The sequence below is a fragment of the Fundulus heteroclitus genome, chromosome 16 (assembly GCF_011125445.2).
Source record: "Fundulus heteroclitus isolate FHET01 chromosome 16, MU-UCD_Fhet_4.1, whole genome shotgun sequence".
NCBI classification, from domain to species: Eukaryota; Metazoa; Chordata; class Actinopteri; order Cyprinodontiformes; family Fundulidae; genus Fundulus; species Fundulus heteroclitus.
In genome coordinates this window covers 29,243,768-29,260,302 of record NC_046376.1, presented here as the reverse complement: position 1 = coordinate 29,260,302, position 16,535 = coordinate 29,243,768, and the positions used below count along the sequence as shown (strand labels likewise).

At 43.3% G+C, this 16,535-nt stretch overlaps 2 protein-coding genes across 2 annotated transcripts; both read left to right on the top strand.

Annotated features, from left to right (window-relative positions):
* The first annotated feature begins 877 nt into the window (after nucleotides 1–877).
* Nucleotides 878–3,470, top strand: pde6hb (phosphodiesterase 6H, cGMP-specific, cone, gamma, paralog b). Its single transcript, XM_012879687.3, has 3 exons — nucleotides 878–982; nucleotides 2,255–2,410; nucleotides 2,506–3,470. The coding sequence occupies exons 2-3, from the start codon at nucleotides 2,268–2,270 to the stop codon at nucleotides 2,621–2,623; spliced, it is 261 nt and encodes an 86-aa protein (XP_012735141.1). The 5' UTR covers nucleotides 878–982; nucleotides 2,255–2,267; the 3' UTR covers nucleotides 2,624–3,470.
* A 5,421-nt stretch (nucleotides 3,471–8,891) lies between these two features.
* LOC105938070 (retinoic acid-induced protein 3) lies at nucleotides 8,892–16,024 on the top strand. Its single transcript, XM_012879686.3, has 4 exons — nucleotides 8,892–9,071; nucleotides 10,768–11,955; nucleotides 15,201–15,256; nucleotides 15,405–16,024. The coding sequence occupies exons 2-4, from the start codon at nucleotides 10,839–10,841 to the stop codon at nucleotides 15,492–15,494; spliced, it is 1,263 nt and encodes a 420-aa protein (XP_012735140.2). The 5' UTR covers nucleotides 8,892–9,071; nucleotides 10,768–10,838; the 3' UTR covers nucleotides 15,495–16,024.
* The last annotated feature ends 511 nt before the right edge of the window (nucleotides 16,025–16,535 follow it).

The following is a 16,535-nucleotide window of genomic DNA, read 5'->3' as shown; positions in this document are numbered from 1 at the left end:
TACCTTTTGAAAAAAAAAATTTAAGCCGGTATTAAACATACTTTTCATTAAGCATCCATATCTGCATGAAAAAATGCTGGTTTTTCATTAGTCTGGTGCAATATTCTCTTGAATGCTGGAGTTTAAAAAAAATCGTCATAGTGTTATCATTTCAGTGTTTATTTGTATGTTTTTCTCATCCTTCCTACTTCATTTAACATCGTCTTCATTATAAAGGCCACTGCTAAGACAAAAAATTAAATCATATATATATATATATATATATATATATATATATATATATATATATATATATAGTAAATAAATGCTCACAGGCTCTTTACATCCAATTAACCAATGGAGTGAATTAATGGGGGTGTTTGGATAAAACATCTAGAAATATCCAGAATATTCTTCATCTCAGGAACTGTCAGTCACTAATTGCTTAAACCAAAACATTTAAATGTTTATCCAAAGAATAGCCTCCAGAAGCAACTGTTTGTTTTTTTGGTTTTTCAGATTTCTGTTGAAATTTTCTTGATATTCCCGAACGTTGACTCAATATTTGTCTGCCTGAGGCTGTACAATTAACGTCTCACATGGACGTGAGGCACGACTGGAAGGTTGTCTCCACTCAGCAGAGCTAAAAGCAGCCGCGCTTGGGTTTAGAAGAGTAAGCCGGATAAAATCTTTCCAGACTGATCTCTGACATTGTTTTCCAAGTGCAGTGCAGGTCTTCCATGAAGTGGCACCAAGGCGGGGAGGGGCAGGCTGAGCCCTCGCATGAAAAGGTGGAAACAAGGGGAGGGAGGGGAGAAGAAGATGCTGGGTTGCTCGAGAAGTTTGGCTGACCTCTACCAGCGCCCATGTGACTGGTAAGAAGAGGATGTGGGGATTAGAGATGGAGGTATAAAAGCCGAGTGCAGGCATTGTGCCTTCCAAAGTCGAGGAGAACAAAGAAGAAGCAGGAGAAAGAGGCTTCGTGGGATACCAGCGACAGCAGGTAGGAACAGACTAAACGGATGCAACTTGGTTCCTGCTGGAACATTTTCTTAGGTATGAGAACCATTGAGAGGAATACCGATTGAGGATTTGGGAAGAAAAATATCACGCAATTAGCAGATGGTTGAATGAGAATGAAGCTTGACCAAAGAAAAAGTGATGTTTTCTAAGAGTATCATCCTCCCAGCTGCTGTTAGACTTTATAATGTCTGCTGCTCACAACAGACTCAATAACTGTTTACAACATGCTAATGGTTGCACGGGTTCTGATCCCATCATGAATGGTTTACACTGTCCTCCCAGATGCTAAGGTACACTTGCACACAGCTCAGCTACTTTAAAATGCTGCTGTACTATCATGCATGTTGCATATTGTATCATCTTAGGTTTGTTAAATAGGCTTGAGTTTGTTAAACTTGAATATTTCATCTGATTTTTACGTGAGTGTATCAATAATTGTGCAATACTTACTCTGGTATCTACTTTTTATTCTTGCCGTGTCTTTAGAGGTAACTTTAGATTAAACTGGCTTGTCCTTTCCCCATTACTATTAATTGTGTGTAACTCTCTGTGGGCCTTTGCCACCGTCACACCCGAATTTGTTGAAGGGATTTCTTATCTTATCTCAGCTAAAGAGGTTTTGGAATTGGGAAAATAATCATTGCTGCTTGAAAAAAAAAAACACAAAAAGTTTTAAAAGACATGAGCAGAAAACTGAAAAGGGTGCTGTGAGTGGACTTTGGAGGGCTCAGTGAAAAGCGAATTGGCTTCAGGAGCAACAGTCAGAGCAGACAGACGGCCGTGGTTTTCCCCACAGCGCAGCTCAGCTAGAGCCTCCCTAACAAGATCTCTCCAGTATTCTGATGGACCCTTATCCATGGGCCCTTCCTAAATGCTAATGCTGATGCAGATGGTGCTGTTTCAGTTATATAACGAGCTAAAACAAGGAGGGGGTTTTAGCTTGACAAGTATGAAAAATCTGCTGATGTCAAAGTTAAAAAACAAACAGATTAGGGTACGGGTTAAAGTCTGCTGCAGGCTGATGATCTAACTTAAAGATCTGCTAAAAAGGTTTGAGGTCGAGTCGCTCTCTGCTACGAACTGCGAAGGACAATTAGTGGCCTGGGGATTGCAGCTGGATTAGAGCTAATCTGGCAGGTTAGCCTAATCTGTAAAATCGCCACTGATTGGCATTAAGAGCTTGACGGAAACAGGATTACAGCCGGGCGCCAGAAGGCGGACGCTTAAAATAACCCCTCTGTCTTTTTTACAGATACTCGGTCAAAATGAACGCCAGCCCACCAGCAGGAAGCGCCCTGGCCCCCGGTGGAGCTGCGGGCCCCACCACTCCCAAGAAGGGCCCACCCAAGTTCAAGCAGAGGCAGACTCGCACATTCAAGAGCAAGGCTCCCAAGCCAGGCCAGAAGGGGTAAAAATCTCCACATTTTTTTTGGTCTTTATTAAACTTTAACTGAGCTTACATAGAGCACGGAATCTGACGGCTTTCCTTTCCTGCCTCTGCAGCTTTGGAGACGACATCCCCGGCATGGAGGGTCTCGGCACCGACATCACAGTGGTGTGCCCATGGGAAGCCTTCGGCGACATGGAGCTCAGCGACCTGGCCAAATACGGCATCATCTAAACCTCCTGCCTTCCTGCACCTTTCCTCCGTACCATCCCCTCCGCCCGGCCTTCTCTCCATCTCAGCTCGGCGGGCCACCATAAGGCTGCCAGCCGACCCCCTAAAGCCCTCTCGTCTGACTGCCTCATGCTTTAATCCACTAAGTGGATATGATTATTTTTATATTATTATTAATATATGATACTGTTTACAGTATACGTACTTGAAATGAGAAGACGAGAAAAAAAAAAACCCACACACCTTTTTCCGTCCCGTCATCCATGTAGAGTAGCTCTCTCCTGCCTCTCCTCGCTCCTCATTCGGCCTCCCCGCGCTCTCTCCCGGCCCTTCACTCCCACGGCGACGGATGCAAGCCAAACGCTAGCTCAACACTAGCCCGTATTTGCTTCTAGCTGTCTGTTAAAATGTAAATAACATCCGCTCAGATTGAACCTTCACACCTTCCTTTTGTACTTTCCTCCATTTTTCTTTTTCACTGCGTGTGTGTGGTGCGAGTGTGCGATGTGTGTATGTGGTGTGTGTGTGTGTGTGTGTGTGTGTGTGTATGTGGTGTGTGTGTGTGTGCATGTTTTCTTTTGCTCCATGTGACCGAGGTTACCTTCAGCACCAAGGAGAGCATGTAACATGCTTGGAAGGGGTGAAAGCTACGATGCACTTTCACACAGTCATGGAGGAGGACCTCCACCTCCCGTTCTCCCTGCCGCCATATGAACCCAGCTCCCCCTAAGAGAAAGTTAAGACATAAGCTGTATGGTTTTTTGTCTGTGCTTGGAAGCACAATACTCCAGAAAATGTACTGTGAACTGGTGTGTACTAATAGCTGCCAGTAAAGTGTTTATTTTCAGCATTTGTGTCGGCCTCCACTGTTTTTATAGCAGCACCTGAAAATACATTGCAGGTGACGGCATTTGTTTTTCAGAGCAGTCACATGGTACATAGAAGTATGATATATAATAAACTATGTAAGCACAGTGGAAATTAATCTTATTAGATTACAGCTGTGATTCACTCCTAAACACAGTCATATTCAATAAATTAGAATATTACTGAAACCCTGTTTCAGAAACTCACTAAGGGAAATACATTAACAAATAATTAAAGATTAACAAAGAGCGATGATGTTTTAAAGCCACTGTTTCTGTTAATTATATTTTTTTCCCACCTAAAAAAATAAAAACACAGCATTTGAGATTAGAATATTGCATCAGACACATTTTTCATGCAGAATTGGGGACTTAATAAAAAGTACATTTAATAAGGGCTTAAAGGTTGCTTTTCTCAAAAGGTACTTTTAATCTCACAAACCTCTTAGAAAGGCACATTCTAATTTATTGAATATAACTGTATTAAATGATGAGGCAAGCATGCAGTTAATAGGGTGTGTGCATAGAGATGTATGGTGCTTAGCAGAAGTATTCAGAACCCTTGAACTTTTGTCAGGTTACATAAATAAATAAATTCATACATGACAATAATACATAAATATATGTAGAAGAAGGTGCTCTGGCCAGATGAGACAGAACTTGTATGAGAAGATGGAGGAAACTAATACGGTGCAATACTGGAAGAAATCCTGCTGGAGGCTGCAAAAGACTGGAATGTTGATGTCTATAAATCCTCTCCATCCAATCTAGGGGACCATGGATTATTTTACACAGAGCATGGGGCCAGTGTTTTTTCATGAGGGCACAGCACAAAAAAATGAAACAATATTTTGCTAGTATACTTATATATAAGGAGCAATAAGTAAGAAATTGACCTTTCACGGGGTCATCAGTAAGAACTCTATTGTGGATAGGAAAGGTGCTTCGGACTGCTGTGCCAAATTCGGACAGCCTTTTTGTTATGATATTTGTCTAGGATGAACCCGGACACAGCACGCACACACAGAGCTAGTTCTTAAGAGTGAGTTTATTGAAAAGTGTGGAAGATGGATGATGGGACCAGAGTCATTCAACAGACGGAGGTGTTGGGTGCAGAAGCTGGCCGGCAGGAGGCGTGTAGAGAGACTGACCGGGAGGAACTCTGGAGCCGAAGGCTAGCGACCAGGACGGAGCATCTGAGCTGAGGTCGTGGACTTGAGAGCAGAACCTCTGAGCCGTGCACTGGAGAGCAGAACCTCTGAGCCGTGCACTGGAGAGCAGAACCTCTGAGCCGTACACTGGAGAGCAGAACCTCTGAGCCGTACACTGGAGAGCAGAACCTCTGAGCCGTACACTGGAGAGCAGAACATCTGAGCCGTGCACTGGAGAGCAGAACATCTGAGCCGTGCACTCGAGACCGGAACAGCTCACCAGGAGATGAGAACAGGAGTGGGAACAGAGCTGAGCTGGATCTAGGCTGAGACTGGAACAAAACAAAGCTGAAGGAAAGTCTATTGGCTGACTGTAACAAAAAACCAAGTTGAAGGGAGTCTTCAGGCTGACTGTAACAAAAAACTGAGCTGACAAGGATTCTGGCAGAGACTGCGCGGGAGTGAACGCTATGGACCGGCGACGAGAACAGAATGAGGTGAGTCTTATAAAGAGGTGAACACAGGTGGCAAGAGATCAGGGGTAATTGCAGCCTGACAGGTGACGGGAATGAAAACTAATTAGTGTCCAGAGGAGTGACTAAAGCTGAGCAAGGGAGAGCTAAGTGAACTGCAAAATAACAAAGAAGCCTGACAAAACTTAAACCATGACACTTTTACTCCGACATCATTACGTGACGGAAAAGCACAACGATAAGAGTCAAATCCAGGCCTACAGCTTTCCAAAAACGAACTACATAGTGCTCTCCAGACATTTCCGTTGATTTCTGTGAGTGGGCTGTGCTGAAACGTCATGTCACGCAAAGAATTGTGGGTAAAACAACATTGCTGCCATCTGCAGGGCGTATCTGTGATACTGAGGATATTAAAATGGGGACAGACTCTTTAAAGTTTGATACAGCATTATCTGATAAAGATCTACTATAATTAAACCTTCATCTGGGGGTTGAGAACTCAGTTAAATTAAACTCAAAAGTTATTAAAAGATGGTCAGATATGACAGGTTTGTGAGGACATACTTTTAATTCTTCACAATCAATGCCATATGTCAGCACAAGGTCCAAAGTATGGAGCCAAGAGTGCGTCGATTTATGCACATTTTGAGCAAAACCAATTGAATCTAGGATAGTTTTATAGGCTACACTAAGGTTATCACATTCTGTGTCAACATGGATGTTAAAATCACCCACTATAATAACCTTATCAGTATTTAACACCAAATCAGATAAGAAATCTGACAACTGATCCAACAACTGAGTGTAAGGGCCTGGTGGACGATACAAAACAATAAACAGAAGATGTTTTATTGCTTTGCAGTTTGGATGAGGGAAACTGAGGGTTAAATGTTCAAAAGAACTGTAGTTATTAATTGGCCTGGGACTAATTAATAAATCAGACTGAAAGATGGTTGCCACTCCTCCTCCTCTTCCCACAGATCTGAGAATGTGTAAATTTGTATAATTGGAGGGAGTTTACTCATTTTTACTAACGTAGTCCTCTTGTAACCAGGTTTCTGTGAGACAAAATAAATCAATCTGATTATCAGAAATCAATTCATTAACTAACAAATTCTTTGGAGGGAGAGACCTTATATTTAATAAACCACATTTAATTATTTTATTTTTTGGTTCAAGGTGAGCCGTATTGATTTGTATTAGATTTTTATGATTTGTTCCTTTTAGATCAGTTTTTGATGTGTTTAGTTTTGGCCGTGGGAAAGACACCGTCTCAATAGGATAATGGGTGGGTAACAGTACAGAAGCTGCAGAGAGGTGTGTTAAACTACGGCTCTGCTTCCTGGTCTGGACCCTGGGTTGTCAACATTTAGGAGAACTAATAAATCCGGCCAGATTCCTAGAAAGAAGAGCTGCACCATCCAAAGTGGGATGAATGCCGTCTCTCCGGATCAGATCAGGTTTTCCTGGTCTGATCTGGAAAGTTTGCCAGTTATCAATGTAGCCCACGTCGTTTTCAGGACACCACCTAGACAACCAGTGGTTGAATGATGACATGTGGCAAAAACATGTCATAACTGGTCAGATCAGGCAGGGGACCAGAGTCTACAGCTTGATTCTACTATCAGGTAAAAATAACCAGATTAAATGAAAGACTTTAAATGACAATATAATTTATTAAGGGAAAAAATCTATTCCAACCAACCTAGCCCAGTGTGGAAATATAACTGCCTACTTGGAAAATTATTAGTCAACTGTGGTTTAACAACTTTTTTGTTTGTTTGTTTAATTATACTAGCAACACTCAGGCATGATTTCTACCTGATGTGTAGGATAAATAAAGTACAGTAATATAACCCGGGCCGCCCAAATTACTCCAAGAGCGCAGCCACGACTGAACCAGGAGGTCACAGAAAAACCCAGAACAACATCTAAACTGGATGTTTATTGCAAACCTACAAAGAGCCAAAAAAACAAAACTTGTTGATGATCCTCAAGACTTCTGTGATATTCTCATAAGACAAAAATGGAACATTTTGGTAGATGTACAGCCTGTTACATTAGGCATACAGCTCAACACCAGCAGTAGCAGGATGGTCTCGTTTTACTTTGGTCCATCAGTACCTGGAAGACTTGCTGTATTTGATGGAACATGACTCCTGCTCTCTAGTAGTGCATCCTGAGGGAGAATGTCAGGCCATCTTTTTTTGACCTAAAGGAGCAGAAGAAAACTTTTTGTTTTTCTTGCAGGATAATGATCCAAAGCACTCAAGCAAGTTCACCTCTAAAATGCTAAAAACAAACAAAAGGTTTTGAAGTGGCCTAGTAAAAGTCTGGACTTAACTGAAATGCTGCACATGGCCGGGGTGGCTGAATAAGAATGAGCTGCACACAGAAAGGAGCCAAAATTCCTCCACAGTGACCGACTGCTAGTTGTCACATGAAACGCTTGAAGGCACAACCAGGTATTCATTTTTGAAGGTAACTACTTGTCAAATAGACTCCAATTGGTTTGGATTGCTCAGGTTTTCTGAGTAGTCAGAAACACAACACGTATTTTGTCCCGTTTGTGACAAAACAGCAGATCTTTAAGTGGATCGAAACATTTTCATGACAGAGTGTGTAATTTAAGGTTTGTTTTATATTAATTCATAGCCTGCCCTCCTGTCTGAAGAATCTAAACATGAAATCATGGGTGGTGCATCCGCCCCATTAAAGACGAAAGGAACCGCGCAGGATGTCGTCAGCCCTCGGTTCTCCTGTTTTTAACTGCGATTGTTTGCCGGTGCATTGGTGCGCATGGCATGGTGAGGTAACCTGTGTAAGCATTAACAGTGCTCAATTATACAGAGAGATTTGGAGCAACCACAACGTGGAGCATTATCCGTGAACAGCTCATTTAAAGAATAAACGCTGCATCTCACAGCGTCCACATGAAGAAACTCACTGAACAGGAGTTTCGTAATGTACCAAATGACTGTCTTTGATCATAATTGCCGGTTAGAGTGCATGTTGCCCTGCAGAAAGCAGTAATTACAGCGCATGCACCCCGGCCACGAGCAGGTGGATATGGTCTGCAGCTCCACTCAGCTGGGCCGTGCCATCTCAGGGCCGCTCCGTTTAGAGAGTGACCCTCAGTGGATGCATGGTTTTAAGGCTAACCCTCGACTGCTGTTTCCACCAAACAGCAGACACTTCTCAGCTTGCCTGACCGCTTTTCTGGCATTAGAGCTAAAGAGTGACTGCAGACCGAGTTTAACACGCCCTACACGGATGAACGCAGTGCTTGTGCAGGCATGTGCTGCGGTGTTTTGCAAGGACTCGTGAGAGGCAACAAAGGTCTAAAAGGCATTCTCTTGTCTTACTGCAGCTCTCCCTGAGGCAAACCGATTCCTAATGTTATTGCCGTGATTCACCAGTAACTCGGGCAACGGCTGCTCCCGCTCTGCGCCGCGGTGACACCGGGATGAGTCAGTTGGACTCACCCTAAAGTCGTTCCTCACAACTCTATAATTTTCACCCCCACCGAGCCCGTGTTTCGACACTCGCTGCAGACTCTGGTTAATCCAGACCAAGCGGCAGCTCCATCAGCAAATGGGATGCAAATTCTGCTGGGAAACAGGAACCAGATACACAGAGGTGTGACTCTGGCGCCATCGCCACCTTCACGTGTACGAGCACACCTGGAATCTGAGGGAGGGACCCGAGTGGAGCAAGTCAGAAAAGGAGGGGCGAGAAAGGCAGGGATGAGTCTGGGTGCAGGTTACTGTTTTCTGTTGCTGGGAAGAGAAAACAATCCAGTTTTCCAGTGGCGAATGAGTGACCTCACCACTTTTGTTTCACTCCGAGCTGACACAGACATGAGCACGTAGGATAGATAAGAGCTGCACGGCTACACACTGAGGAAATCCAACTCCAAAGTTTTTCCAATGCTCAAAGTTACTCCTGGGAGGACAAAAGGGTGAGTGCCGTTTTATCATCAATTTGTTCAGACTCAAACAGCAATCCTTTCCTCAGGATTTTAATAAAAACGGTTTAGCAGCGCTTCAGCCATGGCTCAGAGTTTGGCCCGAATGAGATGAAATCATGGATCCATGTCGGCTCGCTCTGTGAAAATGTTGGTATTTTCTGCACACTAATACATGTTTAAGCTCTGAGCTGCTTAACCAAAACACTCGTTACAAATCCCAATTTAAAACTTTACCAAAATCAAGGTTTCCTTCTGCGGTCAGAGACTCTTCTTGATTCTGTGAAAGGACAGAAATAATGTTTCTAACATCTTTCATTTCCAATTGTAGAAAGATAAAGGGTCAGCATCAAGCTAGCATTGAGATTTTCCCTGGATTAGAAGTGCATAAAGGTCATTTTTGAATCTCTGACAGAGAAACAAAGGCTCCACTTTAGGCTGACGGAAGTGATACTCGCATATCGGGACTGCTTATCTCTGAGCTGTAGTCTGACCGGCACATAATATATACCCCATGTGTGACTGACCAAATCAAATCAGATTTGATATGGGTCAGGAATAAAATGTTAAATCTGATCTTAAAACAAGCAAAGAGCAAAAGAAGACAGGCAGGCGCTGAAGAGATAGAGTCATCCTTTCTTGTCTGTGTTAATAGATGAGCTGCTGAATTCTGCACCAACTAAAAGGGTGATAAGTAGACCTGGGTCTCACCAACAACCAGACAATCGCACTATTGTTGGCAATAATTATCAAGTTGGGAAGTAATAAATAGACGAAACACTCTTGATGAGAGCATGTTAAGATAAAAACCTGTTTACCGTTGATAAAAGCTTAAGCTGAAGATAATTTCATCCACAGCCTGACTTTATTGTTGAAGTTAAAATCACTGTCAAATACAACACACATGACTGACATGATTTCACAAAAGACTCCAGTCCAAACTAGATATTTTGCAAGTACCACAAGTACCAAAGATGATTATGTCTGGTTGATCCTCGTTGGAGGTTCACCACTCCCAGCATTGGATTTCATCATGACAAGGAAGACGTGCAACAACAAAAAGTGATTTGTAACAATCTGATTGTGTGTCGAACTGAGTATCGCCTGTATAGCTATGAAAAGAGATATGATCCATGAAATAAAAGTCAGGAGAATGTGGACAGAGAATATTATGAGCACAAGAATAGAGCCTTGAGGCACTCCGGAAGAAACGGGCACCTAGGATGAGACGCTCCCACTCAGGTGTAACTTCTATCAGCTAAGTAAAAACTCTGCAGAACCTTTATAGTAGAGACAACTCTCCAGACAGGTAGAGGCAAAAATTATAATGAACCACTGTGGAATAAGAACTTAAAAGGAATAAGAACAAGAAAAGCAAGAGAGCCTTTAACTATCGAAACAGGACAATAAGTTTTTAAAAAGGGCAGATTCTGTGCTGTGAGGATCTGTTGGCAGCTTTGTTTTCTATTTCAGTCTCAGCCTTTGCTCCGTACTCCGTTTGTTGGTGCGTTTCCCCGCAGCTTTAGTCCTGGCTCACTCACCGTTCTGCTTTGTTCTGGCATGCATGCACACTCCCTGTTCCTGCACTTTGACTGAGAAACCCCGTCCCCTCTCCTATGCTGCAGGCTCTGTTATGTCATGCTAGCCTGTCGGTGTCAGACTCCCTCGTCTGATGTGCTCTCTGTTGCAGGAACAAGCTGTTACACCGGGGGAGAGTTTATCAAGCGAGGCTGAACCCTCCTGCGGATTACTGAAGCAATTATGGCTTTTGCATCCAGGAAGCACACATCCCTCTTCCCCATCCTCTTCCTCCTTTACTCCCCGCTCACCTGCCTATGCCAGTCCCAAAACACCAACGCAACAAGCAGTTCCTCAACCACTCCTTCGACAAATACTTCTGCGATGGACGTACGAGGCTGTGGAAAGGGACTGAACCCGATATACCGGTACCTGTGTGATCGGCGCGCAGCATGGGGCATCGTTCTGGAGACCCTGGCCTCTGCAGGCTTCCTGTTAAGTGTAGGTCTCCTTTTAGGCCTACTGCTCTGGACTCTGTGCACCTACGCGTGTTCCCGGCAGCGCCGCAGCAGCACCGTCGGGGGCACAGTCTTCTCCATGTCCCTGTTCCTGCTGGCCACAGCCGGCATCTTCGCCATCACCTTCTCCTTCATCATCAAACTCACTCCCCAGACCTGCCCCACCCGGATCTTCCTCTTCGGCGTGCTCTTCGCTTTGGCCTTCTCCTGCCTGCTGGCTCGCTGCCTCGCGATGCTGGGCTTCGCGGCCGCCCGAAGCTGGGGGGAGCCAGCCGTGGCCCTGGGACTCTTCGTCGTGCAGGTTATCATCTCTACACAGTGGCTCATCATCGTCCTGGTCCGGGACAAGAACACCTGCGAGTACAGCCAGGAGGAGTTTGCCATGCTGCAGATCTATGTACTGTGCCTACTGCTGATTAGCTTAATCATGTCCTTCCAAATCCTGTGCCGCACCTGCTTCACGTACACTTACAGCTACACGGGCCCCACCAACCAGCAGTGGAAGCCCCAGGCCGCGATGCTCTGCTTCACCCTGCTGCTCTCCGCCTGCATCTGGGTGGTGTGGATTGCCATGCTCACGAGGGGAAACCCGGAGGTGGGCCGCCGGCCGGGCTGGGACGACCCGGTGCTGAGCATCGCTTTGGTAGCGAACGGCTGGGTGTTACTTATGGGGCACGGTCTGTCCCAGGTCGCCTTCTTCTGCAGGGGGGAGGCCACAGCCCAGGAGCTTCCTCTGAGCTTCGCAGGCTGGAACACCGCCAATGCCGAAATGCCCGGACTGGGAAGCCAGAAGGAAGGAAAGGAAAACGGGAGCTTCGAGAACGACGGCGAGAACAGGAGAGGTGAGACGGAGACGCGGTCAGAGTCGTTCTTAACGACTTCAACTCTGTTCTCAAGCTGTATATTTATATTAATGTATCAGAAACAAAACTCATCACAGTTCATTGATTGGAAAATGTTTATAATCCTGCCCACCAGGGGTGCTGAAAACATTTGCACTGGAGGAAAGTTTCTTGTTGTTTCACTACAGATCAAAATTGGAACAATTTCTATGATTTAATTCAATTAAAAATGAATTAAATATTGGTGATAAGATGAAAAGAAACTGAAAACTCACATATTTCTGTATTGTTAATAATACAGCTGAATTCAATGAAAACATAAGATCAGTTAACTTGATGGGCCAAATTAAAATCATACTTGCGTAAGAAAAGCCAGATTTAGTTGCTTTGCCATATTTGTGTGAAGTGGAAGTACAGGTTAAAATACAATAACAAAAGTTTTTTACTTATTTTAGACCAATCAACAATCTCAATTTACAACCAATTGCGCAACCAATGCCAGCAGAGCGAGGAGAGCTTCATTGGTATTGGGTTGAAGGATGAAGATTTAAATTGAGAGAATGGGGAAAAAGTTCAAGGGGTATAAATATTTTTTTTAAAAGAACTTTACACAACAATGAGCAAAGAACTACCTGAACTGAAGCAAAGACACAGAGGCTCCAAACATGTGATGCTAAAACTAGAGAAATACAGAACAGCTGATCAAAATAGTTTGCTTCTAATTTGACTGGCTGGTATAGGTGGTAGCGGCAGAATATATTTATTTCTCTGTTTGGTGTCACAGGCAGTGTGCAGCAACTCAAACCCCATGGCTTTGAAACCAAATACATACATTTATGATATTTCCTGAGAGGTTGTATATTTAACTTAGCTGAACATTTGGTTGGCCATTATAGTTCAATTAACTGCAGGTGAGTCACACTAACTAAACTAAGAAACTACAATAAACTATTGTCAAAATAGTCAGCATGCTACCCAACTACTCCTGCTCGCTATTTTTATACTCCCAGTAAAGAGGTTTCCTTGTTCCCACACACCTGATTTAAATGAAGGGGCCATTAAAAAGCTTATGGAAATCAAAGTCACGATCAGGAGGTAACGCGTTCATTTGAATCACCCGCATTAAACCCGACACACGTCTAGAACGAGTAGAACATCGGCCCCTGAGGACCTGCGCCGGCCTTCGACTGTAAAGCCAGGGCCTGGCATGGGAGGAAGTAGGCATTTTATTAGTTGTCAATGTGTTGTTTTACAGGTCTTAGTGTTTGGCCTCCTAGAGGCCTGAACAACTTCTGCAAAAAAAAAAAAAACAACAACAAATGTGTTTACTTGAGGTGGGAAAACAATAAAGTTCATTCTGGCCAGAACCTTTTACACTTTCCAACTCAAGTGAAGAACTGCCAGGAAGTTCTTTCACTCTAGCTACTGTGAGTGTGAGTAGGAACCACACCCACTACCAGCACTTGGTAGGCACTACAAAGAAAAAAAGTTCTGTCCAGATGATCCGACGAGAAAAAAACACAAGAAATACCTGTAGTCTTGGACAGCCCTTTAGAGGTTCTTCATAAACATGGCGCCATTTCTAGTAATATCTTTGTCGAAATGTTTAGTTAGTATGCCAGACCTACATGCGGCGATGCAACCCAAATCAATATAAATACTGCTATAAAATATGACAAATTATGCCCCCCCCCCCAATTTTTCCCAGTGTCTTGTCTAGTAATGTGGCAAAAACAATTGATGTCTTAATGCCAAATAGAACTCGACAGATTTTGCTTTTACAAGTGGAGCAACCAGCTTTCGCCATAATGCTCCGCTTGATTTGTGCATGTAAATAGCTTTATTGTGATTCCTGCAGGGAGAATTTCAAATTATATGGACACTACAATGGGAAAGTGGGAGAGTAAAGAAAAAACAAGAAGAAAAAAAAAGAAAGAGAAGAGGTGAAAGAAAGAAGAGATAAAAGGAAGAGAATAAAAAATAAAAAAGTTTAAATAAGTGTAGCATCTGATTTGGTCGAGGATGAGCATTAGGTTAGGTCAAGCTATGATATCTTTCACAAATATCTGCTAACTGCACAATAATGTAACAATTTAAAACATTTTACCCTACTGTTGATTTGTGGATTTTCCTGGGAAACATAAAATACAATATACTGGTGGAGCTTCTCAGTCATCCAGGACATGGCAAATAAGTATAAAATGCAAGGCTTGCGAATGAAATAAAAATATTTTGGGTCTCATGCACTGCTATGGTTAGCCAATGCTAAAGTCTGACTTTGTATAAAGCTATAACAATGGTGTTGTGTTCATTTATTCTCCACAATTAGCATGAATACTGCCAGTTCGAGCTATTTACAAGTTTTAATAACCTCAGGAACCTTTCCCTTATAGTTGAGGTCAAAATTGTTCATATCCCTTATAAACTAAGTTATCCACGTTATTTTTGACTGGCAATTTCCAGAAAGATAAGACAACGTACAAGAGATATCATTTGTGAAAAGACTTTTTCACCCCACAAAAATGAGGTCAAAAACTATTCATATTTTTCTCAGTAGTCAATGGAAAACCTGTCATTGGCATTACATCAGTTAATTATGTCTTATTGCTGAGCACATTTGTTTCCTCCAGCATTTAGTTGATCTGATGATGAGCTCATCATCTTTGGCGTTTGAAAAGCCTCCTCGCCATCACCTTCATCTTTAGCTCCCTCAAAAGATTCTCATCTATCAGATTACGTCTGAAGTCTGGTCTGTTATTATTACACTGGAAGAAGCATGTTGATTAACTTAAAAGATTATTTTAAAACTAAATATACTAGAGGCATGAATACTTCTGCTCATCCAAACTTGGTAAAATAATGAAAAAAAAAAGCATTTTCAGTCTTTTTTGTAGTTTCTAGAACCTGAGGGAGCCCTGTCCCTGCATTACAGTGTTGTGAACATAATAATTACAACGCTCCCACAAATGCATATTGTCCTACCTGCGGCAGTATTTATATTTTAAAGACATCATGAAAATATCTTTCATTAAAAAAAAACAGCACTTTTTTATACTGGGAGGAATTCATTCTTTCACTTGTAAAACAGGCAGAAATAGAGCAAAGGTTGAGTCTGGGCAGATGCACGTGTCTGACAGTGCAGGAGGAGCTCTGCCGTGGTTCAGCTCAGGTCCCACTCTGTCTGTCCACCATGAACTGCAAATGCTGACCTGATTATTCCCAAACTGCATCATGTCTCCCCTCAGGCAGGAGAGCCGAGCCGGCGCTGCGATCCCCCTACGAGTCTGGCTTCTCCATGACGGTGAGCATTTAAAAAAAAAAAACACACACACACATTCTCCACGGTTCCACCCTGAGAACTTCACTATCTGCAGATTATTACGGCGGCTCAGCAACGTAATAAACTTAATGAAACCACTGCTTACCCTGAGCATCGCCGTGTCTTTCAGGAGATCGACCCCAACAAAGATTACACCATCCCTCGCCCTCAAACCACCAACTTCAATCAACCCTATGATGAATATTATGAACAAGAATAAACCTACATCCTGGCTCACAAAACGCACACAAAGAGCATCTACTGCAAAGCCAAAGGTCACGGACGTATAAAGGTGCAAGTGTAAATATTTTTATTGGTGTCATGCTCTGTAAGGTGTAGAACTCCTCGCTTTCAGCAAACGGAATAAGAATCAGGCGTTTTGACACACCGAGGCTGGGTGGAGAACAAGCCTCCACCACCATGTGCCTTTGTGTGCATGCACAGTCTGTCCTGATCAGAGATGTATAGAAAAAGGCCGTGAGGTGATAAAGGAGGCATGAAACTGTCACCGTGGCGGTGCCAACCTGCTGAGGAGAGCCGGGACGTCTGAGAGGAGTGGAGAAAGGCCAAGAAAAGAGATGAGGACAGGATGGGAGACCTGTCAGGACGCGGCGGGACGGCCTGTGTCATCACTGACTTCCATCTTCTGGCTGAGATTTACACTTTAGGTTGTTCTGATGCTGGTAAATTAAGTCTGCATGGAAAAATGTATGCAATAATATTCTGCCAATAAAAAGTTCTCCGACAGAGTCTCGGTGTCTTGCTCCGTAATCTATGCATAGGCGTGCGTCTCAGAACATTTAAAGAGTTATATGGCTAATTTAACTCAAAACGTGAAAGTCCTTTAATATAAGTGACATGCAGACTCTCGGCAAATAATTAGGTTGGTAAAATAAAATACTTTTAAACACAGAAATGGTTTCCCAATCGTGGGGAAGACTGCGGTCCAGCAGTCAGCCTCCACAAGGGAGGCAAGCCTCAAAGTGTTTCTGCTAATGATGATGGTTGTTCACAGCATGCTGTATCTGATCCAAGCTAATTAGTGGGGAGCTTAGATGAAGGAAAAAGGTGCGGCATAAGAAAAAAAAAACTGCACAAGAAAGCAGCAAAAGCTACCATCAAAACTAGGAGAGAATTTGGGGAGAATAAAGGGTGGACTGCAGCTGGAGTCGGTGGTTCAGGAGCCATCATCCACAGACGCAGTTCTCATGTTGAGCAACTTTTGATCTGTTCCTCTAACCTTTACCATGGCTAAGGAAAA